Below are 26,558 nucleotides of genomic sequence, written 5' to 3' on the forward strand. Positions count from 1 at the left end.
ATTTTCTCTATTCTATTTCCAAGATTTTGGATCATCTTATTATCATTATTCTGAATTCTTTTACAGGTAGACTGCCTATTTCCTCTTCATTTGTTAAGTCTGGTGGGTTTTTATCTTGCTTCTTCATCTGCTGTGTGTTTTTCTGTCTTCTCATTTTGCTTATCTTACTGTGTTTGGGGTCTCCTTTTTACAGGATGCAGGTTCGTAGTTCCCGTTGTTTTTGGTGTCTGTCCCCATGGCTAAAGTTGGTTCAGTGGGTTGCGTAGGCTTCCTGGTGGAGGGGACTAGTGCCTGTGTTCTGGTGGATGAGGCTGGATCTTTTCTTTCTGGTGGGCAGGTCCACATTTGGTGGTGTGTTTTGGGGTGTCTGTGGCCTTATTATGATTTTAGGCAGTGTCTCTGCTAATGGGTGGGGTTGTGTTCCTGTCTTGCTAGTTGTTTGTCATAGGGTGTCCAGCACTGTAGCTTGCTGGTCGTTGAGTGAAGCTGGGTGTTGGTGTTGAGATGGAGATCTCTGGGAGATTTTCGCCATTTGATATTACGTGGTGCTGGGAGGTCTCTTGTGGACCAGTGTCCTGAAGTTGGCTCTCCCACCTCAGAGGCACAGCACTGACTCCTGGCTGCAGCACCAAGAGCCTTTCATCCACACGGCTCAGAATAAAAGGAGAAAAAGTATAAAGAAAGAAAGAGGATAAAAGAAAAGAAAATAAAGTAAAATAAATTTATTAAAATAAAAAATAATTATTATGAAAAAAAATTTTTTGAAAAGTTAAAAAAAAAAATGGACGGAAAAAACCCTAGGACAAATGGTGAAAGCAAAGCTATACAGACAAAATCTCACACAGAAGCATACACATACACACTCACAAAAAGAGGAAAGGGGGAAAAATAATAAATCTTGCTCTCAAAATCCACCTCCTCAATTTGGGATGGTTCGTTGTCTATTCAGGTATTCCACAGATGCAGGGTACATCAAGTTGATTGTGGAGATTTAATCTGCTGCTCCTGAGGCTGCTGGGAGAAATTTCCCTTTCTCTTCTTTGTTCGCCCAGCTCCCGGGGCTCAGCTTTGGATTTGGCCCCGCCTCTGCATGTAGGTCGCTGGAGGGCGACTTTTGCTCAGACAGGATGGGGTTAAAGGAGCCGCTGACTCAGGATCTCCGGCTCACTCAGGCCGGGGGGAGGGAGGGGTACGGAAGCGGGGCGAGCCTTTGGCGGCAGAGGCCAGCGTGACATTGCACCAGCCCGAGGCGCGCCGTGCATTCTCCCGGGGAAGTTGTCCCTGGATCCCGGGACCCTGGCAAGTGGCGGGCTGCACAGGCTTCCGGGAGGGGAGGTGCGGACAGTGACCTGTGCTCGCACACAGGCTTCTTGGTGGCGGCAGCAGCAGCCTTAGCGTCTCATGCCCGTCTCTGGGGTCCGCGCTGTTAGTCGCGGCTCGTGCCCGTCTCTGGAGCTCCTTTAAGCAGCGCTGTTAATCCCCTCTCCTCACGCACCAGGAAACAAAGAGGGAAGAAACAGTCTCTTGCCTCTTCGGCAGGTCCAGACTTTTTCCCGGACTCCCTCCCGGCCAGCCGTGGTGCACTAACCCCTTCAAGCCGTGTTCACTCCGCCAGTCCTCCCCGGCGGGTGAGCAGACAAGCCTCTGGGGCTGGTGAGTGCTGGTCGGCACCGATCCTCTCTGCGGAAATCTCTCCGCTTTGCCCTCTGCACCCCTGTTGCTGCGCTCTCCTCCGTGGCTCCAAAGGTGCTCCCCTCCGCCGCCCGCAGTCTCCATCCGCGAAGGGGCTTCCTAGTGTGTGGAAACCTTTCCTCCCTCACGGCTCCCTCCCACTGGTGCAGGTCCCGTCCCTGTTGTTTTGTCCGTTTATTCTTTTTTCTTTTGCCCTACCCAGGTACGTGGGAGATTCCTGCCTTTTGGGAGGTCTGAGGTCTTCTGCCAGCGTTCAGTAGGTGTTCTGTAGGAGTTGTTCCACGTGTAGACTTATTTCTGATGTATATGTGGGGAGGAAGGTGATCTCTGCGTCTTACTCTTCCGCCATCTCCCTGGGCCAAGGGTGCTGCGCAGGCGAGGACAGGACGCTGAAGGCAGCTGTCACGGCTGGGGGCGTGGGTACTCGTACCGGGCCAAAATACAAACTATTGATTGAAAGAATCCAGTTCAGCAAGTAGAGATAATCAAAAATACATTCTGAAAAAGATTCAGAAAATTATTTTACCCATGAAAGACATTTACTTTAGAGCAAGCAGCTCGTTACAACTCATGAGAAAACTTGCAAACAAGAAATTAGTTTTTCATTATGTATGGTACTTTTCATTTTTTAAGACTTAAAAGTAGGTACCATGGTTGATTTTAGAAAATACCCAGATCTTCAGAGTTCTTATTATCCTCAAGGGAAGTTACTAAAAGACAAAAATGTTTTTCTTAGAAATCTTTAGCAAAAAACATATGAATCACTCTGCATTTTCATAATCAGCCAGACTCTCATTGGAGTATTTCATTATTCTATGACTGTGATACTGTGATTTATAATAAGCAATACATATTTGGTCTTTATCCCTGTTTCTGGTGCAGAGCTCCCCAATCCCTCAGAATTTTCTGATGAGAACAATGTTGCTTTTGTTATGTTAATGAGATGACTTTTGGACCACTCATAAGGATGGGGGCTGGTTGTCAGGGGAACCAACCTTGACTGGGTTGGAACTTTCAGTCCCACTCCCGACCTCTATGCAGGGAGAGGGACTGGAGGTTGAATCAATCACCAGTGGTCAATGATTTAATCAATCATACCTGTGAAATGAGGCCTCCATAAAAACCCAGATAGGCAGGGTTCAGAGAGCTTCAGGGTTGGTGAATACATGGAGATGTGGGGAGAGGACATGGAAGCTCCACACCCTTTCCCCATGCTTTGCCCAGTGTTTATCTTCTATCTGGCTGTTCCTGAGTTGCATCATTTTATAATAAACCAGTGACCTAATAAGTAAAATGTTCGAGTTCTGTGAGCCACTTCAGCAAATTATTCAAACCCAAGGAGAGTCATGGGAACCTCTGATTTATATAGCCAGTCAGAAGTATAGTTAACAACTTGGGCTTGCAATTGGCTTCTTAAGTGGAGGGCGGGTCTTGTGGGACTGAGCCCTTTACCTGTGGAATCTGATGCTATCTCCAGGTAGATAGTGTCAGAATTGAGTTGAACTGTGCATTGCTTGGTGGTATGGGGGAACCTCCCTCCATACACACACACCTACATACTGGAATTGGGTGCTCGGGACCTTTAATGACCAACTCAATTATAATCGTATCTTCCACAGAAGAGTGTAGCCCAATGTTCAGGAATGCAAGCTCCAGAATGCCTGGAGACATCTCACTTCAGCACTTACCAGCTGTGTAACCTTGAGCAAAATTTTTAATGTGTCGAGTTTCCTATCTCTGAGGATGGTAATAGTGCCGAGTTTCCTATCTGTGAGGATGGTAATAGTGCCTATCTCATAGAATAAAATGAAATACAGTAAAGCACTTGACAAACTGCCTAGCACATAGTAAGTACTCAATAAAATTAAGAGAAACTTCATGTTTGCAGTGATAACAATCCAGTAATTTTTTTTGAATCTCATGAGGTAACATAAGATTCTTTGCTTCTATTTAATCCAAGGTATTTTGAAATGAGTAAACACGTCACATTTAAAATACATTTCTACATTAATCAAACGATGTTTAGAGAAGAATTAATCTCTATGTTCATACCTACCTACTTAGGTTAATGTAAACATTGAAAATATTTTCAATCACTACCCAGGCACAGGAGGAAGAACCTAATCCAGGAGTAGATGATGAACAGAATTACCTTTCCATAGGTTTTAAGAAGGAAAGGTTTGGTCTGGGGCGTTTACCAACAGGGGGCTTTATATTCATGAAAAAAAGGAATGCTCTTTGGGCAGTGTTTCAGAATCACCTGGGATGCTGTTAAGAATAAAGATTTCTGTTCTCTACTTACGAGCTACTGAATCAGAATGTGATTGAGAGGATGAGCAAAGCTTAGGAATCTCTATTAACCAGCACAGGAGAATCACACAGTCAGAAGCCTAAGAACTACTGCCTCAAGGGGAGACCTCAGCTTGAGTTTAGACCTAGATATTGCTGACTACTCTAAACACACAAAAATAGTATCTTCAGGAGAGAAATCGTATCTTCAGGGGCAAGTATTAAATAGGGAAATTATGCTATTGAAAAATCCTCTCAAGTATGCCCCAGGAAGCCATTTATGCTGGGTTGTCTTGATATTCAGATAATTCAGGGGAAAGAAAGAAAAGTAGCAAAACTTTGAAAGCCTTCAGTAAAGTTCATTCTTGGTCTTCTATTCCTAAATTTGTTTTCAAGTCCATTAGATTTAATCACTAAACAAGACCAAAAGAGAACTTTATTTTACATGACTTTATTTTACATTTAGAACCATTTTATGCTTTACTTTAAAAAAAGGACAAAAACAAAAACAAAACCCTCTGCTTTTAATATTTCTAAAAGCATTTTAACCAAAATTTTGATTTAGGAAGACTTTAAGACATTGTGCATTATTTTAAATACTTTCATTCTTTCAATAACTATTAAAAATAAGTTCATACTTAGGGTTTCAAATGTCCTAATCATATCTAGTTTGTTTTAATATTTTAGCAGTTCCATCATGTGCATCAGGAGTTTTTATCTCTTTCAGACACATCAATGAAAATCAGCTCTTAACTCTAATTACTATTTCATTTATTCAGAAATAGCAATAAGACATAAAAACCAATGTCTCATTTTGTAAGGTAACCTTTGGTTAATTTACACATCTCATACATCTTATGTTGTGTATGTTTTAAGTAATACAATGAATTTCACTACTGTCACTTTAGTTTTTAATATTTATTGTGTCAGCAGGGCTGAAAATATCACATGGTTCAGTCTTCTGATGGAAGTTATATATATATAACTTATATATATATATATATATATATATATATATATATATATATATATATATAAAATAAAGCATAGTGCCTTTGAACGTGAAAAACATTCCAAAGGCCAGGAGTCCTATAAAGGAACTGAAAGGTAGGAAAGACTCCAGAGAATTTCTCTCCTCATTTTCAATATGTAAAGTGACTGGTTTAAGTCACTTTACTGAAGACATGGTGAAGAAAACAGTGTTCCTTATTATGCCATTGAATAAAGCTACTAAAACCACAAGAATGCAGAGATAATGGTCCTAAGCTACACAATTAATAGGTCATCAAAAAGAACCTCTCACTTAGTTATCAAATATAAGTGAAGTAACCTCCTATGCCAAGTAAGGCTCACTTTACTTCCCCCATTTGTAAAAAGAAAAAGTGGCCTGGCCAGTGCCATTCAGGATTCTCTGCTAACTGTAAAATGTGGACTGATTTTCTTCTGTTTCTTATAGTCCATGTGTATTGTACATTCAGTTCTTTAAATCAAAATTTTTATGCACATAACCGTGTTGGTATATTGCCCTTAGTTTAAAACTGTACAACTACATAAATAACTGTTTCTTCAGTATTACTTGACATTTCTTCTGTAATTTCTTTATTTAAAAAAGTAAATGTAACAAGATACTTAAAAAAGGCTAGATACAAAAGTAGTTAAGCTGCTCACGAACATTTAAAATTTTCCAAAATTTATCTTCAATAATCATGATCTTATAAAACATTTTACAGTTATCAGAAAGTGCCCAGGCTGAGTTTACATAACTGAAATGCCTTAGTACAAATGTCTAGTTAGAACTGAAGTGCAGTACACCTGACTGACTGCTCATTGAAATAGGGATAAAGGAAAAAAGTTGACTGTGATAAAGTATTGTGCATTGGCCCCCATCGTATGTACAAAAAAGTGCCCTCACTCAAATGAACAAATTACATGCAAAATATTAGTGATATCATTTAATATCCTAGAGCTCAATGCAGTCAAACCGCAATAAAAGTGGTTTTTATAGGTAAAAGTGATTTCATCTCTAAGATCTGAATGTTCAGAACTTTTTTTTTACAAGTTCCATATACATGATACACAATTGCAGCCAACCACAAATTAAACACCATAAAAAAAGTTAAAACACAGAACATACTTAATTTTTTATTTTGAAATTCCCTATTCCCTCTATACAAGAACCTTTGCTGAAACACTTTCCACAAAGGCAGCAGTGAATTTTCAGAACATTTTACATTTTTTCCCCTCAGCAAAAAGATAAATCACAGTGTAAATTATGTTGTTCTGCTGTCATCTTTGGCTGGGGTTAGACCCAGAAGTTGTTGACTAGCAAACCATTACAGTGAAATGTTGCTAGTGCTCCTCAGGCCTTTAAGCTACAAACTCAGCAAGGAATGTTTACATTTAATCTCTTTAAGGTACCACCACAGGGTGTGACAGCATTAACTTTCATAAACTTTTATAGACAAATGGAAAAAAATCTACAAAATAAGCTAGTAATATTACACAGCAGTACACACTTTTTATACTCTACACAAAACCAAAATTCTTGGTCTTAATGGCGAGTAGCAATTTCTGTTTGAGAATCTGTTTAGAAGAATAGAGTGGGACGTAAAGTCGAGAAATGCAAGTATTTGCAGTAGGAAGATGTTGGTCATCTGGTGGTCTTATTGTGATGGAGGGCATAGGCTGAAATCCTTCTTCACTGGCTGGTAATGATGGACTTGATGTCCAAAAGTAAACCTAAACAGGAGTATAATAATTACAAGTTTGGCTTTTAAAAGATTAACATTCAACCCTTAACTCTGGCAGTATATACATAGAGCCCAATTCTTGTGTTAAAACCTACAAAGGGGTATTATTTTGAACTGGGTTTTTAATTTATTTCTTGTATTAAAAAGGAAAGGTTCAGGGTCAGAAGAGAAAAAAATGTCAGGTATGTGGAAAAGTGACTATGTTTCAATGCCTCAGTTTCTCATCTGTAACATGAGGCTATTGGACCAAATGCTCTCTAAGGACCTTTCCAGTTTCTAAATTCTACAGAGTATCTCTTAGTGGGAATAAGGTACAAGGTCTCCAAAAAAGGTTCAAAATTCACAGAGGTTATCAAAGTTATTTTGCATTTTATCTACTAGCAAAACAACTCAGGGGCTTCCCTGGTGGCACAGTGGTTGAGAGTCTGCCTGCCGATGCAGGGGACATGGGTTCGTGCCCCGGTCCGAGAGGATCCCACGTGCCGCACAGCAGCTGGGCCTGTGAGCCATGGCCGCTGAGCCTGTGTGTCCGGAGCCTGTGCTTCGCAACGGGAGAGGCCACAGCAGTGAGAGGCCCGCGTACCGCAAAAAAAACCCCACAAACAAAACAAAACAAAAAAAACCCCAGTATTTTCAGTGGTCCATTGTGATACATAGTAATTTTATAGTAGTAATTAAGTGTTCGACAGCATCTACTGTACATCAAAATCCATGCAATAAGCCAGGTTAACATATTTGGGGTTTTTTTAGATTTTTTTTTGGTGTGTGTGGGGGAGATGTGGACCATTTTTAAAGTCTTTATTGAATTTGTTACAATATTGCTTCTGCTTTATGTTTTGGTTTTTTGGCCCCGAGGCATGTGGGATCTTAGCTCCCCGACCAGGGATCGAATCCGCACCCCACACACTGGAAGGCAAAATCTTAACCACTGGACCACCAGGGAAGTCCCAACATTGAGTTTTAAAATGCATCTAATTTGTGCAATACAGCATAAATTACTTTTTCTTTAAATTTGATAACCAAAGATATACTTTCCTGAAATATTTTCATTAATACAGACCATTCCTCACTGACAGTAAGACAGTGCCTATCTCTTAAGGTAAAGCTTTTAAAATCTTGCATTTATAGTGTACAACTAAACAGACAAAATATATTCATTATCCCAGAATGACTAGGAAACCTAAACTATTTCCTGAAGCATAGTTTTGTGAGGAATCTAATCTAGAATTCTGTAGAAGGAGGCAGGAAAAAAAAAAAACTCTGTGTCAGGGTCTCCAAAATCTTCAAAGAACTATAAAAGAGCTGGAAGGTACTGTAGAGGTAAAGCTGGCCCAATCTACTCATTTTACAGGTAAAAAAACAAACTTAATGTAAAGTGTTTCTCCAAGGATATGTGATTAACCAGACAGATGACTACATCGCTGGACCTCCAAGAAGTTAGAGGAAGAGAAATAAATACCAGAGGACCTCTCAGAACTTTTACTAGTGACCTGTGACTCTCCAAGAGGGAAATAAACTATGAAGTCTTACCCCACCATCCTGGGACTAATAATTCAAGGGAAAACAGTTTAGGAAACACTGTTATATATTCTGTCCTTGAGACACATAAGGAAAAACCCAACAATATGTGAAGGATAACCTCCCAAAAGGGGAAGGGCAAGAGGAGGAGGTAAAAGACACCTTGGTATAACAGGAGTTTAAAGAGTAAAGCTCACAAATTAAAGCTGCTGCTAAGACATTTTGAGGCCCCTACAGAGGGAGATTCTCTCTCATAAAAGACTGAATAGTTAACAGCTTTCTCTTCCAGTAGAAGGCAGAAATGCAGTGAGACTTAACTTGACCGACTGCACTGAGGTTTTGCTCTGAATCCAAAGATTGACTCAAGAACCCTAATATGCTATCAGGTACTCCTAAAGCCAACAGGGACAGATATGGTATTAGCATTAGTAGGGACTTTGGGGTTGGTCCACAAGATTGGGAAAGTCAAAGTACATGGAATTATATGGAATCAACCTAGAGAGCAACCTAGGAAACTACCATATGGCTAAGCCAAGAACAAAACCCAGCTGACAGCTAGGACTGCTGGACAACCTGTCTTGCTGTAGTGGAGAAATACTGGAAGGCTCTTGGAGCCACGTAAAGATGAAGGAATGCTAAATGCACGACCCCTTCCCCACAAAAAAATATCAATAAGTTACTGCCTGAATTACAGTTTTGTGCTTTCATGCACAAGTAACTTATTTCTCCCTCTCAAATGAAACTGGGGGATATATCTAGAAATTGGATCATTTATACATTCTATAAGAGGTCTGGTTTAGAGTACTGAGAACTAAGGCTGCATCAACAGGAGAAATGTCACAGGGAACTATGAGGAATATGAATAGAAAGGATCTCTGAGATTTTTCTGGGTAAAGAATGTCCCTCAATTTCTACAGGAAAGTCTAGACTGCCTTTCAAGGTTAATGGACAGGTTGACTTGGATATATACTCAAGGTTGGACATAGGTTCCACAGACTCGACAGACTTTTCAATATAATCAAAGTTTATATCATCTAATTTATGCTTCTATGTTAATAATAAGTAATAACATTAAAATCAGAGATGTAGTACTCATAATTAAGCTACTCTATTCATAGTATACAGAGCAATTAAGATACTATTCAAAAATTTTGCAAAGGTTTGCTGCTAGGCAAAAAGATTAAGGATGTACAAAAGAGGCTGCTAGCATATATAAGCACTATAGGGGGAAAAACATGTCTCAACAATAAGCTGGTATTATCTTCTGGGACTAAGGATGGCATTTTAATAGCTAAGATGTATTTCACTCTGCTTACAGTTTTACTCATACTTCTGTTCTAGAGTAGAGAAACAAAATGCTGTCATACATAGTATTTAAGGCTTTTACATTTTCTTCTACAAATCTTGTGAAACTTAACTTACAAGATCTTGTCGTTCTGTCATGCTCATCTTCTCTACAATTGACCAGAACCAACGCTTGAACTGCAAGAGCTTCTCAGCATTTTCTCCTACAAATGAATATAAATTCAATAAACATACTATATCAGTTGTAAAGCAATTATACTCCAATAAAGATGTTAAAAATACATATATATATATATACTATATCAGTTATATTTTTAGAATATTACTTCTTATAAAAGTAGGTATAAAATTAAAATGGGGGGGCGCTAACCCTAACAGAGGAAGTTAGGACCATTTGCATAATGTGAAACCTCTAGAGTTCATTAATCAATCCTAATGACCAAGATGACCAAGACAAGAAAAATGAACCACCAGCCTCAAAAATCACATGACTTTAATCCCATCTGTAAGTCATGAGTTTTCTCATGATCTTAAACCAGTGCTTCTCAAAGTTTAATGAGTTCACAAATCACTTGGATCGAGATCTTTTTAAAATGCAGATTCTCATTCACTAGGCATGGGCGAAGAAAGGGGAAAGGAACCAGAGATTCTGCATTTCTAAAAAGCTTCCAGATGATGCTGATGCTGCTGATCTGAGGATCATACTTGGAGTGTCTTTAGGTATTTTTTTCCCGCTTCTAGGTTTCTGGTTTGTAAATAAGCCAAGCTCTTATCTCACAAGTATTGAAAATTATATTAATAAGTGGCACAAAACCTACTACGCAATGATCTATACATTGCCAAGCATGAAGGAAAAACAGGAAAACGTATCCAAATTTAACTTACTATAATTTGGCTGAAGCTGTTTGCAAAATATGAAAAATAAAGGGGAAAAAACTGGTATCTTCATGTATGCAATAATCTTGGACTAGAGTTATAGTCCTCTCAGGAATTTCTTGGAGCTTCCAGTGTTTTATTGTGTAGTCACAGCTAAAAAGTCTATTCCTAGAATATGGGACTTGAAGAGTTGCAACAAATCAAGCACTAAAGATGAATGTTACTCTAGGATTATCACTACCTCTTGTTATTCTTTCTAGATTCTCCATGTGTTTGTGTGCTCTTATGTCTTTCTAAGTGTGCTTTGGATCCGGTTCTACAAAGCAAACACCATGTAGTCAAATTCTTTAATTAGAGTTCAAGGAACATGAATAGGGGAAGGCCAATAGAACTGTCACATGGATTATTTTTTCTTAATTATTAATAGTATATAAAAGTCCTTTTCACACAGTTGCTCACAAGGAATTTTTACTTGTATCATACTAAACCATGCATTTGTTAAAACAGAGAAAAATTAAACAATAAAAGAATTAAGAATGACCTAATGCTAAGCTATCATAGTTCAAACATATCTTAAAATATATATATAAAAACACCTGAGTAATACAGCATTTCCTAAGCCCCTGTAAATATGTAAGAACCAGAAGCTCAGAAAACTGACTGACTAAATTATCTATGTAGTTTATTCCTTAAATAAACATTAAAAAAATTTCATACCTGATTCATCATTGAAAGAGGTGAAACTGATCAGCATTTGCACATTAACTTCACCACAGCCATTTACCAAAAGCCTAAAATCTTCTGCTGTTAAGTCTTCTAATGAATTTTTTGGAAGCACATCCAGTAGACCTTTCCTCATTGCCTAGAGGATTTCAAAAATAACCTGTTTATTACTATCAATCAGTACTTTATTTTCTACATAGCATTTATTGTTAAAGTCCAATATCTAATTTTAGCAGCCTAAGAATACTAAATAATTCTAAATAATACTAAAAAATTAAGTTCTATATTTTGAGTTTATTAACAGATTCAAAAGAGTGGCAGAGAGAAAAACGGGCTACAGGTTCAAAAGTGAAGGAGTACTGTTACATATCAGGAGTTAACAAAAATAATTTTTTAAATTATGTTAATAACGAAAGTCATTAAGAATAGCTTCAATCTGTCAAACGTGCTATCCTGTCAACATCCTAGGAAGAGTATGATAATGACAAAAACAAACATCCCTGACACAAACCCAAAATCTAGAAGCTTACTGAGAAATTACCATGTGCCAAGAACTGTTCTAAGCAACTTACGTATGTTAATTCATTTAATCCTATCCTCATTTTGCAGAGGAGGGAACTAAGGCACAAAATACTTAAGTAGTTTGCAAATGTCATACAGCTAGAGGGGGCTGCAGCCATGATTTGAACCCTGACAGTATGATTCCAGAGCCCACACAATTATTCCCAGCACAGGGATCAGAAACATTTCATAAACATTCTTCAATAGGAGAAAGAGCGGGCCTGATGTTGCTCTTTAGAAGAGCCTGATTGGAGGAATGGTCCTTGGTTTTTAGAATTTTCCTTACATTACTAACTGATATGGCTATTTTGAATGCCTGGGACAATAAACCCTGCTGTACCAGGTTGCCTAGATTATTTGTGCAAAGAAGGTGATTTATGATGAACACATGTTTTTCCTCTGGGGGTCTGAACTGCTTACAGGAACTGGCCTCCAATAAAAACCCTGGGCACTGACTCTTAAGCAGGCTTCCCTAAACACAAACACTGCACATGCATTGCTTAATTCACTGCTGGAGGAAGACGTATGTTCTTTGTAACAACTCATGCCCCCAGAGAGAGAACTTTGGAGCCTGTATCTGGATTCCTCCAGACTCTGTCTGATGTACTTTTTTCCCCTTGTGAGAGTCCTTTTGCTATAATAAACCATACCGATGAGTACAGCTGCCTCCACGTCCTAGGAGTCCTTCTAGTGAGTCACTAGAGGTATGGGTGGTTGCAGGACCCCCCAAACAGTAGTCATTTCAGTCCCACAAAGCATCCTTACCAAATCTACTTTCTGATGATTACATGGCTTTTCCAAGGAGTTTTACCCAAAAGAAAGGTCTGGATTCATGTGTAATTTACATTGTATGTAAATTCATTTTGGTTTAAAATTTTTGACCTTTTATAAGCAAGCTGAATACACTGTGAGCTAGTTTAAAACACAGAAGACACAAATAGCCTCATCAGATCAAGTAACATTTTCCAGAAAACACTTACATGTAATGGCTGTTCTGCAACTACCAACATTCTGTGTTCAGCATACTTCCGTACATACTCATACACATTCTGAGGAGTGACCGGTATATTTACACCATTAGGAATAAGTTCCACCTGTGAAAAATTTAGCAGTGCCATTTAAAAGCAATTTTGCCAAAGCAGTAATAAGTTAACAGTTCATAAAACAATTTCCTAAAAATTTTAAATCTAAAGACAATTCTGTATCTGACAAGTATTTAAGGGATGCAAACATTCTAGGCCTAAGTAACTATAAACTCTTCGACCTCTCAGTCTGTCTCACTAACTCTCCATACATTCATCTCTTTCGCTCCATCTCCTACTGTGTCTTTTCTCTCTCTCTCTCTCTCTCTCTCTGTCTCTGTGTGTGTGTGTGTGTCTGTCTGTCTTGGTCCCTATTTATCTAAATTGTTTTTCTATATGTCAAGCACAACAGACTAACCAAATTCTCCTGCCAGAATCAGAAAATCACACATTTGCTTTACCTGTCCTCCACCCTCTTCTTTACACAGGTCAATTGCAAATGCCAAATCCATCGCTGAGAAAACAGCATCAGCATCTGAACTCTGAGAAGCAAGTATTAGTTGCCGCAAACTCTCATACATCACAGGGTCAAAAAAAGCAAAATCATGCCAATTGACCTAAGAAAGTAATCATATGAAAATCAATTATGAAAGAAACATCTTAACTGAATTCATTAGTAAGTTGAAATCTATGATAAAGAATTTTATCTAATTTGAAGATTATTCTTTATCTTCCACTAAATATAACTGATCTAAAGAGGTAAAATTTTAATAAGTCTTTGGCTCTGATAAATACATTTAATTTTCAAAGCATGAAAAATATGCATTTTAAAAAAATTTAAAACCAGGAGTATACTAGTTTTTTTTTTAAGTTGTAAAGTAATTTATTTGTAGAAACCAGCACTAATTATTGCAAAATGATTATGCCGAGCAACTGGTCCTAAGCTAAATACACATCCTGTTTAGCCTTGACAATAATCATAAAATACAGATTATTAATTCCAGATGATAAATCTGATGCTAAGAGGAATCCAGTAACTTGCTGAAGGTCACATCATTGGGTTAAACTTGAGTCTATTTGATTCCATAATCTTTTCCATAAACCTTGTTAAAGGCTCAACATTTCTATGTTGCTGAGCTTTGAAGTCCAGTTCTTCTTTCTCTGCACAAGAACATTTTAGCTGGAACACTTTAAGAAGTCAATAGAGTCAGAGTTTAAAAAAAAAAAAAAGAAGAGGAAAAAATATGTATCATAGTATGATATGCTGTAATAGAAAATAATATTCACCAATGGGTTTGAGTAAAGAAAGTTATTAACAGACCACAGCTTTAACAATGCTAATCATATCAGATGTGTGTTGTGCATCACTAGAAAAGTTTGTTGTTTTGTGATTATAATTAGTATTATGCATTAATTTAAAAGGATGTCGTTTCTCTCCCCCAACCCCCTGTCGTAAAGGAATGTACCAGCTGTCAAACTATCAAAACACATAAAGAAAATAAGCTAATTCTGTCACTCAGAGATAGTTATCAAGCATACTATGCTGTATTTTCTTACATCCTTTTGTCCCCTCTACCCACCTACATCTTATGTATATTTTTGAAACTGGGAATGCTCTTTTCAATACAATACTACTTCTATTGCCACTACTTGCTAGAACTTACTGAGCACTTACTATGTGCCAGGCACTATACTGTTTTCTTTACCATTTTATAAATGGGGAAATATGCCATAAATGTCAAGGGATTTGTCTGCAATAGGATCCAGGTCTGTCAAACCCTCCAAACCCACCTGTGTGTCACTCATTCTTCTATGCTCTCTCCTCCATGTATTCAGATTTTCCCCATGTCATTAAATGTTTGAAAATGATTTATAATGGCTCTAATGCTTTAAAATTTAATACTAATTTAATGCTATATATATAATTATTTTATGAAACAAATTTTTTGCAATGTAAAAGCGGTTAGGTTCATTAAAATCACTTACTTTCCTACCAAGCAACACTTTAATCACATGTCTATTCAATGTGATAGGACATAGTTCATTCTGTAATAGACACAGTCCAAGAATCCTAAAAATAAAAAACAGGCAAATAGTATTTAAATTCAAAAGTAACTCTAGAACACATAATGCCCCACACATACGTAATATACATAAAATATGTTGAGAAATTTTTATAGTAGAGCATATACACATTTTACAAACTAATATATTTTAGAAAGTCTCATAAACTGAAATATTAAAAAAATTCAAATACAAGATTATTTTACCTGCCAATGTTTCTGAAACAATTCAACCTTGCTTCTGTGTTTTTGCCAGGCCTTGGAGTGTAAAATCCTCTTTTTCCAGGTTGGTAAAACAAAGGGGCATTGTCATCACCATCATCTGTGTCATCTAAATCCATATCTACTACACTTCGACTAGAACCATGACGCTTTCGGTTTTCCTAATAATAGAGTATCAGAGATTAAGCCCCAAGATTGATTTTATTTATTTGTTTGTTTGTTTATATTTTAGTACATGTGTCTATAAGAAAAGGATTATTTTTTATTAAAAAATGCCATTATAACTCTCTTTAAAATTAACAATAATAATAATCCAGATACCCCCTCCAAAAAAACTAACAGTAATATTTTTGACATTACCCAAGATTGATTTTTAACAGCAAAACATATGAACTGGTTCTCTAAATCACTTAAAGTTCGATAGGTAAAGCCACATTCATATTTAAATGTAAATAAGCTTTAATCATTCTTTCAGAATTGTGATATACAAAGCTTGTGCCGGTTAACTTCTCTATCCATTTAAGTAAAACTATTTAATGAAACTCTGGTAGCTCCTTTCACCTTGATTCCTTAAATATATTTTCCTTGGATATAGAATTCTGGATTGACAATTCTAAAAGCACTTTAAGGATGATGCTCTCTGTTGTCTTCTCGCCTTCACAGTTTCTGATAAGAAATCCACTGCCTTTCAAATCACTGTTTATCTATATGTAAGGCACTATTCTTTGCTTCCTCATTAGTTTTACAGCAGCTTATGTATCTAGACACAGTTTTCTTTCAGTTTATCCTTTTTAGGGTTCACTGACCTCCTTGAATCTATAAATCTATGTCTTGCATCAAATTTGGGAAGTTTTCAGCTATTATTTCTTCAAATATTTTCCTGTAACAATCTCGTTCTCCTCTTCTGGGTACTCCAATGACATGCATGTTTGATATGGTCCAACAGGTCTCTGAAAACTGTTGTTTGTTTGACATCTTTTCTCCTTCTATTCTTCAGAAGGGATAATTTCTATCTATCTTCAAACTGACTGATGAATTTTCCTCTGTCATCTTTGTTCTGCTATTGACCTATTCAGTGAATTTTTTCTTTCATACATTGTACTTTCTAAAATGTTCCCTTGGTTCTCTAGTTTCTATTTCTCGGTTGTGAACCTCTACCTTTCCATTCATTTTTGTTTATTTACCTTTATCTCACAGAACATGAGATAATGTCTTTGATAATTCCAACAAGTGGGTCATCTCAAGGCTAGCAGCTATTGGTTCTTTTCCCAGGAGAATTAGTGAATCTCTGTTGGTTCTTTGTATGTTGAATAATTCTGGAGTGTATCCTGGACATTCTGAATACTAAGTTGTAAAACTCTGGGTCTTGTTAAAATGGTATGGAGAATGTTGTTTTTTTGGCTTTGGTAGGCAATAACCTGGTTACGTTCAGCTTGGAAGTGTCATCTTCTGTGTGCAGTGGTTCCATTACCAATTAAGTTTTCAAAGCCTTTTAATTATACTATTGGGTCTGCCCCACATATGCACCATATGGGATAGTCTGGGACTTGGACAGTGGTTTATACTATAGTTTATTTCTTAAAGCATGTACTACCTTCCAGTTAAGACAGAGTAATGGGGACCAGTTTTACTCTCCTGCCTGAAACAACGCTTCAAAATAAGTTTTTCAAATTTTGACTTCCCTCCAATCGGTGTGCTGTTGTTTACTTTTCAGAATCCTCAAGCAGTTCCTTTTTGTATTTTGTCCAGAGTCTTTAGTTGTAGTCAGTGAAAGAGATAAGATTATATCTTGGCTGGCACTGAAATTCTCAGGTAGCTTACAAACTGAAATACATCATGCCCTTTAAAAAGCCTTCTTACTGCTATACCGTATGTCACATTTTCTCTGGATCTCTGCTGCTTACTTGAGGAAGGAGACCTAGGAATCCATAGGACTGCTCTCCTTCTCTGATATTAATTAACGACATCTCTAATTTAAGCTTAATTCAGCCTGTGCTCAAGTGGAGGCAGCCAGTGAGTGGGGTTACACTGAACCCTAACTCAACCAGTCTTATTACTTGATTCTGTATATGACACCTTTATACTAATCTTTGCTTTTTCCTCTACTGTAATCAAGCATTTTACTTACAAAGACATAGTTTCTTTGTAAATATGCTTTCCTCTCCCTTCTGTAATTTAAATTCCAAGTGCTTATTATTAGCATATGTACAAAACGTCCCTTACCTGTACCTTTTCTGAGGAGTCTAATAACCCAAGATCCAGGATACTATCCGCTCCATTTTCCCTAAAAACAAACAAACAACCTTTCACATTTCAGATTAACTGAAATTCTAGAATTTAGTGTAGAGAAAATCATATGCATTTAAATTTATAAGAATATATAAATACATTTAAGTTTTGAAGTAAATAAATACCTAGGACACTTACTAGTCTTAATGTAGTTCTAGGAACAAAAATGTCAATAACATACACAAAAACACAGGATGCTACATGTATGATCCAAGACAATGAACTAAAGGCTACCTGATTTAAGACAAAATAAATGCAGTCTTCATAGGGGTACTAAAACTTGAGCTCAGGGGAAGCATTGTAAAGAACAGAAAAATGTTCAGAAAGCAACCACAATAGGAATCAAATGCTCTAGGGTATTTAATTATTCTAGAATACTAATAAATCCACTGTTAAATCCATAAAGCCAGGTGAAAGCAGTCAATATTATATTCTTGCATTCAACAGAAAACACTTCTAAAGCAGCAACCCTTACATATATTTACAAATATCTTTTTTATCAAAAACACACATTATTTGCAACTTTTTCTATAATGGGCTAAGCTATATAAGCTATATCAGTGTGTTGATACTTCCAGAAACAGGGAAGAGGAATAAAGACATAGTGCATGAAAGTCAAGAGAAGAAAAATAGAGTAGTAACAGCAAAGAAAATAAACTTCTACCAATAGTCTTTGGCTTGGACCATTCAAAGGCTCTGAGACAGGTAAATAGCTGGAATCAGTAAGTGGCTATTTAGTTTCAGGGCTTAGCCTACCCACTTATCCATCTCTAGGACTATATCTAATCTAAGTTCCTCATTCAATATCATGACTAGGAGAAACATAAACAGACATTTTCGTCTAAAATAACACTTCAAAGCCTTAAACTGGATATCAGAGTAGCCCCAGTAGGGCACAGATTAAGTATGGCATATCTTCCTGTCACTTTTACCTGTCACCTGGGGAAAGGAAGGGTAAGTAATTTAACTGATAGATATTCTTAAGTTTTATATTAAATATACTACACAACAGAAAACAAAAACTTGCATGATTTTTAAGATAAATCAGGAGGTCTAAAAGAAATTTCATGTTTATTGCAAGGACTCAGGGATTACACCCAATTCCTTGAGGTATTTGGCCTCTGCCATTAGGGGTATTCACGTGGAGAATGAGATGTACTTCTTTATAAGTTAGTTTCTAAATAAGGTTCGTAAAAAATCTTCAGAACCTAAAGTGACTGCTAAAATTCTGCCCTTCTAATACATGTGAAAGTCAGCTGTCTCACTCATGCATTTTAAGCCATCTCTTAAAAAGCCATTTAAAGTCTTGTACTATTTAGTATAAATTTTGAGCTATTTTTTTTTTTTAAGGTGTTGGGGGTAGGAGTTTAGTAATTTATTTATTCATTTTTGCTCTGTTAGGTCTTCGTTTCTGTGCGAGGGCTTTCTCTAGTTGTGGCAAGCGGGGGCCACTCTTCATCGCGGTGCGCGGGCCTCTCGCTATCGCGGCCTCTCTTGTGGCGGAGCACAGGCTCCCGACGCGCAGGCTCAGTCGTTGTGGCTCACGGGCCTAGTTGCTCCGCGGCATGTGGGATCCTCCCAGACCAGGGCTCGAACCCGTGTCCCCTGCATTAGCAGGCAGATTCTCAACCACTGCGCCACCAGGGAAGCCCTAGTATAAATTTTAAGATATGGTGACAGCCACATCCTAAAAATAAAGTAGCTGATGTTTAAACTAAAATGTCTTCCCAGTTGTATACATTACCGTCCATGTGCAATAATGAGTTCCATGGCTTCATCCACTCTTGCTCTCAGAGAATCTTCACTTGCTAGAAGAAGAAGAAGCTGAGCTGGGGATAATTCCAACAGCATGCCAGTGATTTTACTTGCAAATGCCTGTAAATGACAAACAAATGTTACTTGCCTCTACTCTCTGAAACCTCTTGTCTAAATCAGCAATCTTTTATCAGAAAAAAAAAAAAAAAGAAAGAAAATGTAAGAAACTTGGATAACAAATAGAAAAAAAAAATTTCTGAACCAGTAACGGATTTTATTAAATTGGAAGCTTAATTATAGAAAACATTTTGGTAGGGAATTAAATAGTCTGTGCACTAGCAGTCTTATTAAAGCTAGTTTAATATTGGTTGACAAGCCTTTTTTAAAGGTTTTTGATACCCATGAGTAAACAGAAAAATACTCAATTTTCATTTTTTTCCCTTCCTCATCAGAGACCTGGAAACATTTTTTTCATTTAGTGTAGCAAAAAAGAGGGAGGTAAGAAGTGAAGGAGGGAGAAGGAGAAAGAAAAAGATGCCTATATTTAATGCTAAGGATTCACTGAAATATAATTGGTTGACTCTGTTTTACTATTCTTTTGCTGTAACATGTATATATAGTTATGTATAAAGACAAAAAAACACAACTAGGTTATGTTTCTTATTCCATGAAAGAAACCTCTGACAGAACATTCAAAATAAAATCTTCCTGTCATACGTATCAGAGTAAAGTACATATAGCTGATTCACTTCATTGTACAGCAGAAACTAACACAACACCGTAAAGCAATTTTACTCCCCCCCCCCAAAAAAGAGTAAAGTACACTATTTGCAATGTGTTCTACCTGCAAAGTAACAATAATTTGTACAAATAAGGGTACAAATAAATACAATGAACAGATAATTCCTTGGCACACAAGGAAATTACTAGGTAGAATGCCAACCTGGCATAGGTAGTAAAAACAACATCAAGCTATATACAATTACTCTCCAGTAAGTCCTGCTTCTTTCCCTCCCTAAGCTTCCTTTTTATTGCAGTCCTCAACCACATGGCTTTCCAGTAGCTGGCAACTTTTTAAAATACCAGCCTTAACTGAAAACCAAAAATGGCACAGCCAGTTAAGAGGTAGCTAAGTACACCATACATACTGGTTGCATTGCTTGTACACGGGGATAAAGTCTCTCTCCGAGCGCCTGACGATGTGCTGGCAGAGGATCAGGATCATCACTAGGATTTCCTTCAGAGGCTGGTCTGAAGGGCCTAGTGTCGATGGAAAGCTGTCTTCTAAAATCCCTGAAAGATGAACAAAGCTATCATGACTTCATTTCCCTTGTCTGCAAAATGAAAATATCAGTGCAACTAGTAACAAAGTTGGAAAACCAGAGCATACAGTTAGCTCCAGTTATGGTACTAGGGTGGAAGAATGCCTAAAGAATGATGGTGGGGAAATAAAGATTATCTAGATTTTGTCACTTGAAAATCTATAAATCTGCAATGCATAGGTTAATTTGATTCTAAGGGAATAGGACCTTAAAATACCAGAAATCAAGAGCCCACCCATATTTACTGGAAATTTTAGTCAAAAGTAAAATGCTACCCCATCCTAACACATGAAAAATTAGAGGTTTAAATAACACAATTGCCACAATTAAAATTTTAAAACAAATTTAGGAAAGCATGATATGAAGTTAATAAAAATTTCAAGAAATTAGGAACTTGAGCGGGATAAATAAAAAGCCAATATAATTTCAACTGCCTCTGGGTTTTTAAAGCAGAATATTTTAATAACAGTTGGTTAGACTTTTTTAGTTACAATACATATATCCAATTATTAAAACTTTCATTTTCTAAAAGTCCATAATTGAGACTCTTACTTACAGGCCTACCTCCAATTCATCCAAAAAGATGGTACTCAATAAAAGACACAAAATTATCTCACCTATCCCGATCTCTCCGAGAACCTGCTCGCAAGCCACTACTCCTCCTCATCTCCCTTTCTCTCTCTCTTTCCCGATCCCTCTCTCCTCTGTTCCTTAATCTCTGCATTAAACCTGGAAAAAAATATGAAATACACTTTGTTTAGATGAATGTAAATGCAGCTACTTTAAATGTTAAAGTCAATGTGAGGACATGAGACAAACACAGTAAGAATATGACAACCGTAGATCATCTTCCTTATCATCTGTGTAAGTGCCTTTCTGTCACTCTCCGTATGGTTTTGAGGGTTGGGGGTGATTCTGTAGAATGAACCTGGTAGGTAATAAATGTTCACTCAGTATTTGTTTAATGAATTTATCCCCCTGTCATGTCAAAGCTGTGAAATAATACATAGCAACTGGGGCTATGTTAGTTCCACCATAAATAATGCTGAGATTTCTTACATATTTGAATATCTTCTCTATTCTTAGTTTCTGGCATTAAAGGCATTATAGCCACCCAGCTATTATTATTCTTAAAACCTTAAGCATAAACCAGGGTATGGTTTCCTAAAGAGTAAGCAGAAAAGTTATTTCTGAAACGTCATGACTTCCCAGGTTTCCTCATTCACACTTGACCATTTCTTTTTATTATAGAACTACAGAAAGTTAAATGGTGAAACTAATGATGAAAGGCTGAGGTACTCGCCCCATCTTTTCATCCTCAATTCTTTCCAGAGCTCATTCAGCTTTTTTCCAGACCTCAGTCAGCTTTTATGGTGGCAGTTTACAGAACCCCAGTAAGGTACAGCTACAGCCTAGGTAAAACACAGGATTTTGTTGGTAACTCCTTCTCCCTCAGTTACTATATCCATCCACCTACAAGACTGACGATCTCCTGCCCCTACCTTACATGAACCCCCAGTTTCAACCTTTTATAGTTTTCACACATTTTTTAATATGCTAATTGTAATCCTGAAAATTAGGTAGAATCCTAACCCCGAAGTGCTGATCCTCCAGGAGGCAGAGCTTACACCAGGATGTTAATACAGAAACCCTTATTACCAAAAAACAAAGTCTTGCTGTAAACAGTGAAGTTGGTGACACAGCCACCTGACATTTGGTTGCAAGCTCCATCTCATGGGAGACTGGAGCGACTCTGCAAATTATACTTTGAAAAGCACTGTTCTAGACCATAGCATTTTCTTCTAAGTATCTCTACTTATTAAATACGGGGATTGGGGAAATCCTGCAGTTTGCTCTTTGAATTTTTATATTACCATAGATCTTAAAACCTCCCACTCCCCAGGCGTTATAATTTGAGATGAAAAAAATAGTACAATCACAACCATTTATGGAAATAAGTGTGGCAGTAAAAGAGCAAACTGGTAAATTGTCAATTATAGTAGTTTATACAAGATTAAATCATTAATCTAGAATAAAATGGTATAAAAGTGTAAATATACATTAACCGTGATTATCATTGTTTCCATTAAACAAGGAAAGAATTTGTATGTGCTTGTTACCTGTAGAGTACTTACTTGTATGAGTGCCTTTGTTGGCATTTTGGATACAATCTAGATTTGGCAGTTTTTCATTGGACAAAAAAGCTTGTGCAATGGCTGTATAAAAACTTCGTGCTACACCACTGCCCTCTCCTGGTTCATCCTTAAATGTAACTTTCACCCTATGTACAGCCATAGGTGTAGTAGCACATCGTCGACCAAAGTGATTGTTAAGTTGCCTCATTGTCTGCTGAATAAGAAGATCTCGATCACGATCAACCTATTAAAACACAACAAAAATTAGTAAATTCAGTGTTGGAAACCACCTTGAAATTTTTCTATGTAAAATCTGAAAATCTAATTTTAGCTTTTCCTTGACAGCTGAAATAGCTACGAAGTATTTGGGTTCTCAAAAGCTTATATTCCAAATAAATCATACAAGAATATCTTACATTAAATCAGGATAATGGAATTTAACTCAATTATAACATTTTCTTAAAAGGTCTACCAATTTGGTAATACAGCAGGATAAACTGCAAGTTGATCAAAGTGTAAATTTTTTTTTTTAATAGTGAATCCTAGAAAAAAATCATAGGATATTCCTTTGGTGGCAGAATACCACAGCAAAGTAAAAGAAAAATGACAAACGGAAAAATATTTGCACCTTCTATTACCGACAAAGATTCATGCACAGTGTATATATACACCTAGCGTTTCTAAAAAAAAATTGAGGAAAAAACACTTTAATAGGAAAAATGGGCAAGAAATATCAACAAACAGTTCCCAGAAAAAGAAGCAGCCATAATATATGAAATATATGAAACAAAGTTTAACTTTGCTCATAATAAGAGGAAATACAAATTTAAATTATACTGCCTATCAGATTGGCAAAAACCTAAAAATTTGACAACTGCTGGCAAGACTTTGGAAAATCAGGCCTTCTTGTGTTGATGTTGAAAGTGCAAAAATATACAGACATTATGTAGAGGTATCTGCCAATATTTGACGAAATTACATATACACATGCCCTTTGACCCATGTCTATCTATCTATCTCAAAGACATGCTAGCCAAATACAGAAACACACATAAGGCTATTCATCACATCTCTATTTGTAACAGCAAAAGACTGGAAACAAACCCAAATGTCTATCAATAGGAAACTGGTGGAAAAAAATTGATACAGCCATAAAATGTGGTGCTAACACTAGGTAGCTGGAAAAAAGGAAGGCAGAACATCTCTCTATGTATAGCCATGGCTTTCTCTCTAGGATATACTGTTAACTTGGAAAAGCAAGATGGAGTAAAATGTATAATAGCATGCTCAGGGTGGGAGTGGGGGAGAGAGATGCGTAATGAATACACACACACAGGATTATATATTTTTTGAAAAGTGGGAGGGAAATTAAATAAAAACAAAAACAAACAAAAACCCGAAAGGGGGAAGGGGGAATACAAAGTAAAAGAGACAGGAATGGAAATTAGATTTCTCTGAATACAACCTTCTTCTGTAGAGTTGACCTTGCAACTGTAGATATTTTATATTAATTATGAAACATAACAAAGTCAAAAAAAGGAGAGAGCAATCCCTAAAAAGTGAAAGCAAAATGAACTGAAAGGCCCTAATTGTGTGGAGATGAGATGGTAGGTAGCAAAACCACACAAAAGGAATTATTTCAAGTGACTTTAAACAATGTAGTTTGACTGTACATCTCCAATTGGATATGCTCTAAGAACAAAAACTGCAAATAAATCTTAAGCTATTTTCAATAATCATTTTGTTGGTAGTGGTGTTGATGTTATGATTCTAAGACTATTGTATACATGCTGTGGGATAAAAGCAAATGAGTAACTTTATCAGTGTTGCTGGGAAGCTGGATATTATTCAGTTCAGAAGAAAGGAAGTAAAGACTAAAAGGTGAAAATAAAACAAACTTGTGGTCCTAAATCTTGAATTTGAATTAGGAATATCAGTATGAACTCATGAGATAATTTTCTTCTTCCTTTTTTAAAGGAGTATTTCCTACTAAAAGGCCTAGAAACAATGACAAACCCAACAGGCAGTGAGCAACCTAGAACCCATATTATAATCTCAAAATACAATTTCCTGCTAAAAGGAAGCAGGGCTTCTTGAAGAAATGGCTGATTTAAGGTCTGTGACAGAAAATAACAGAAAATGAGACATATCAAAACGTAAGGAAGTTGTCAAAGATTGGACTCTCACTAGCCACAGAAAAGATAATTTGAGCATCAATGAAATGAAGCACATCCAAACAGTTTTAATCCATGTGTTCATAATGATGCTTAAACGAACAAACCCATTGCTCATCATTACAGGATGTTAGGAAACCAACTGCCAGAGATAACCATTACTCTAAATTTGATGATTACCATTTATTTTCTTTAAATTTTTAATTACATAGTATATATCCCCTAAACAAAATTGTTATTTGTTTTTAAATTTTATATAAATAGCATACCATATGTATAGGATAAGAAAATCTAAATACCTTTACCTCTAGTGATAAATCTCTTGACTGCTGATTTCTCAGTTTTTCCATTTCTCTACGGAATTTTGATTCCTTTACCTCGAAACCACCCAATTCAGTTAGGATCTTAAAAAACAACAACAACAAAACAAATGCATGACAGAATTATCCTCTGAAATATGTTCGTATAAGGCAGAATAGAATGTAAAGTGCTCAAAATACATACTGATCCAGGTTCTGCTCCAACATCTTCCATGAATACCCGGCCGAACAGTTCTAAAGAAAGGCGCCAACGTCCTAGCAGCATATCATGGGAAATGACCATTCCCATGAAGCTACATTGTGGCCTGTAATAAGTTTAAGGGGAGAGGGGGAAGCAGTTTAGGCAACTCTAAAAATTTCCTGGTTTTTGGTCAATAACAGTAATTACTTGGTCTTTTAATATTCTGAGATCTTAAGTAATTCAAAACCACATCCTCTCTAATGGAGAACTTTTCTATAGCTACTCGTTCCTTGGAGAACTTCTTATTTTTACTCCATTATTCCTTCTGTCCTTTACGTAAGGATACATCCCCAGGCTGGCTTCTATCTTCATCTTTAATTTTACCTCCTCTCCTTGAAGTCCAATGTCTGTCTCCACTAGATGATTCCCAGACCCCTCTTTAGTTCACAATCGACCAGAACTTCATTGTGTGAAATATATCCACTTCAGTCATACTTAACTCATACTCAACATGGTGAAACTGAATATGGCCTCTTCACCACAGTGACAATGCCTCCTGATTTCTTTCAATAGTACCACCTATTTTCCTACTGCACGGACTTGAAAAGATTTTAATTTATTCTTCCCTTGGTCCCTCCAGAGTGATCAAGTCCTTCATAAGTTTTCTTTTCCTAACCATGGTTTCCTTTTCATCCCCAAAGGCAATATTCTACTTCAGCCCCCTTTTTAACAACTAGCCAGAAGGAATAACAGCTTGTCTCTCTACCTCTAATTCTTCTCTCCTTCAATCTATCTGCTTCTACACATTCGAACCATCTCAGCTCAAATCATATTGTCTCTAGGAAGCTTGAGCCATCCCAGTCCCTAATTCTTCCTTGCCTTTTATGGTTGTTAGACTGTGTACACAAGATGTATATAGTTTCCTAAACTAGTTTAACTCCTCCTAAGCAAACCAAAAAGAAAAAAAAATCTGATATTACATAAACAAAAATCATACAGCATAAAGCAGACACTCAACAAATCATTAGGTGATCAGCCATACTGAGTCACAGTATATACTAGGCAAATTTTTACTGGGAAAGCAAAGAACCTACCACTTGCAAGAGATTTACTAAATGTGAACCTGGCAAAGGAGTGAGCCCAAACAAATGTGAAAGTCCCAAATCTATAAAGCTCTTTTTTTCACATGTTCCACTCCCATAGCTGAGCTCCTGCTAACAAGTGTATAATTGGCAATTTGACAGGGATATATACTTTAACTCAGTACTGAATGTTAAAAACAGAGTCAGAATTTCTTCAGTAAAAGGAGGAGAAAATCAGAATGCCAATCAATGACAAAACAGTCACAAAAAACCAAAATC

The 26,558-nt window shown here is 36.9% G+C and overlaps 1 protein-coding gene across 5 annotated transcripts in view; it reads right to left on the reverse strand.

The window, feature by feature from the left end:
- Positions 1-6,110: 6,110 nt before the first annotated feature.
- UBR5 (ubiquitin protein ligase E3 component n-recognin 5) overlaps positions 6,111-26,558 on the reverse strand; it is a 140,567-nt gene continuing 120,119 nt past the window's right edge. For 3 of the 5 annotated variants that reach the window (XM_060116575.1, XM_060116573.1, XM_060116572.1), the window contains exons 46-59: positions 25,201-25,321; positions 24,996-25,100; positions 22,523-22,766; positions 21,005-21,116; positions 20,214-20,358; positions 19,055-19,185; positions 17,245-17,305; positions 15,007-15,182; positions 14,723-14,807; positions 13,198-13,353; positions 12,695-12,808; positions 11,148-11,292; positions 9,672-9,757; positions 6,111-6,720 (exon numbers count right to left, since the gene is read on the reverse strand). In XM_060116575.1, coding sequence (XP_059972558.1) covers positions 6,508-6,720; positions 9,672-9,757; positions 11,148-11,292; positions 12,695-12,808; positions 13,198-13,353; positions 14,723-14,807; positions 15,007-15,182; positions 17,245-17,305; positions 19,055-19,185; positions 20,214-20,358; positions 21,005-21,116; positions 22,523-22,766; positions 24,996-25,100; positions 25,201-25,321 — 1,894 coding nt within the window. In that variant the 3' untranslated portion in view covers positions 6,111-6,507. The remainder of the gene's footprint in view (positions 6,721-9,671; positions 9,758-11,147; positions 11,293-12,694; positions 12,809-13,197; positions 13,354-14,722; positions 14,808-15,006; positions 15,183-17,244; positions 17,306-19,054; positions 19,186-20,213; positions 20,359-21,004; positions 21,117-22,522; positions 22,767-24,995; positions 25,101-25,200; positions 25,322-26,558) is intronic. The other 2 variants (XM_060116576.1, XM_060116574.1) reach the window with 1 other exon arrangement.

Source organism: Mesoplodon densirostris, chromosome 13 (genome assembly GCF_025265405.1).
Source record: "Mesoplodon densirostris isolate mMesDen1 chromosome 13, mMesDen1 primary haplotype, whole genome shotgun sequence".
Taxonomy (NCBI): domain Eukaryota; kingdom Metazoa; phylum Chordata; class Mammalia; order Artiodactyla; family Ziphiidae; genus Mesoplodon; species Mesoplodon densirostris.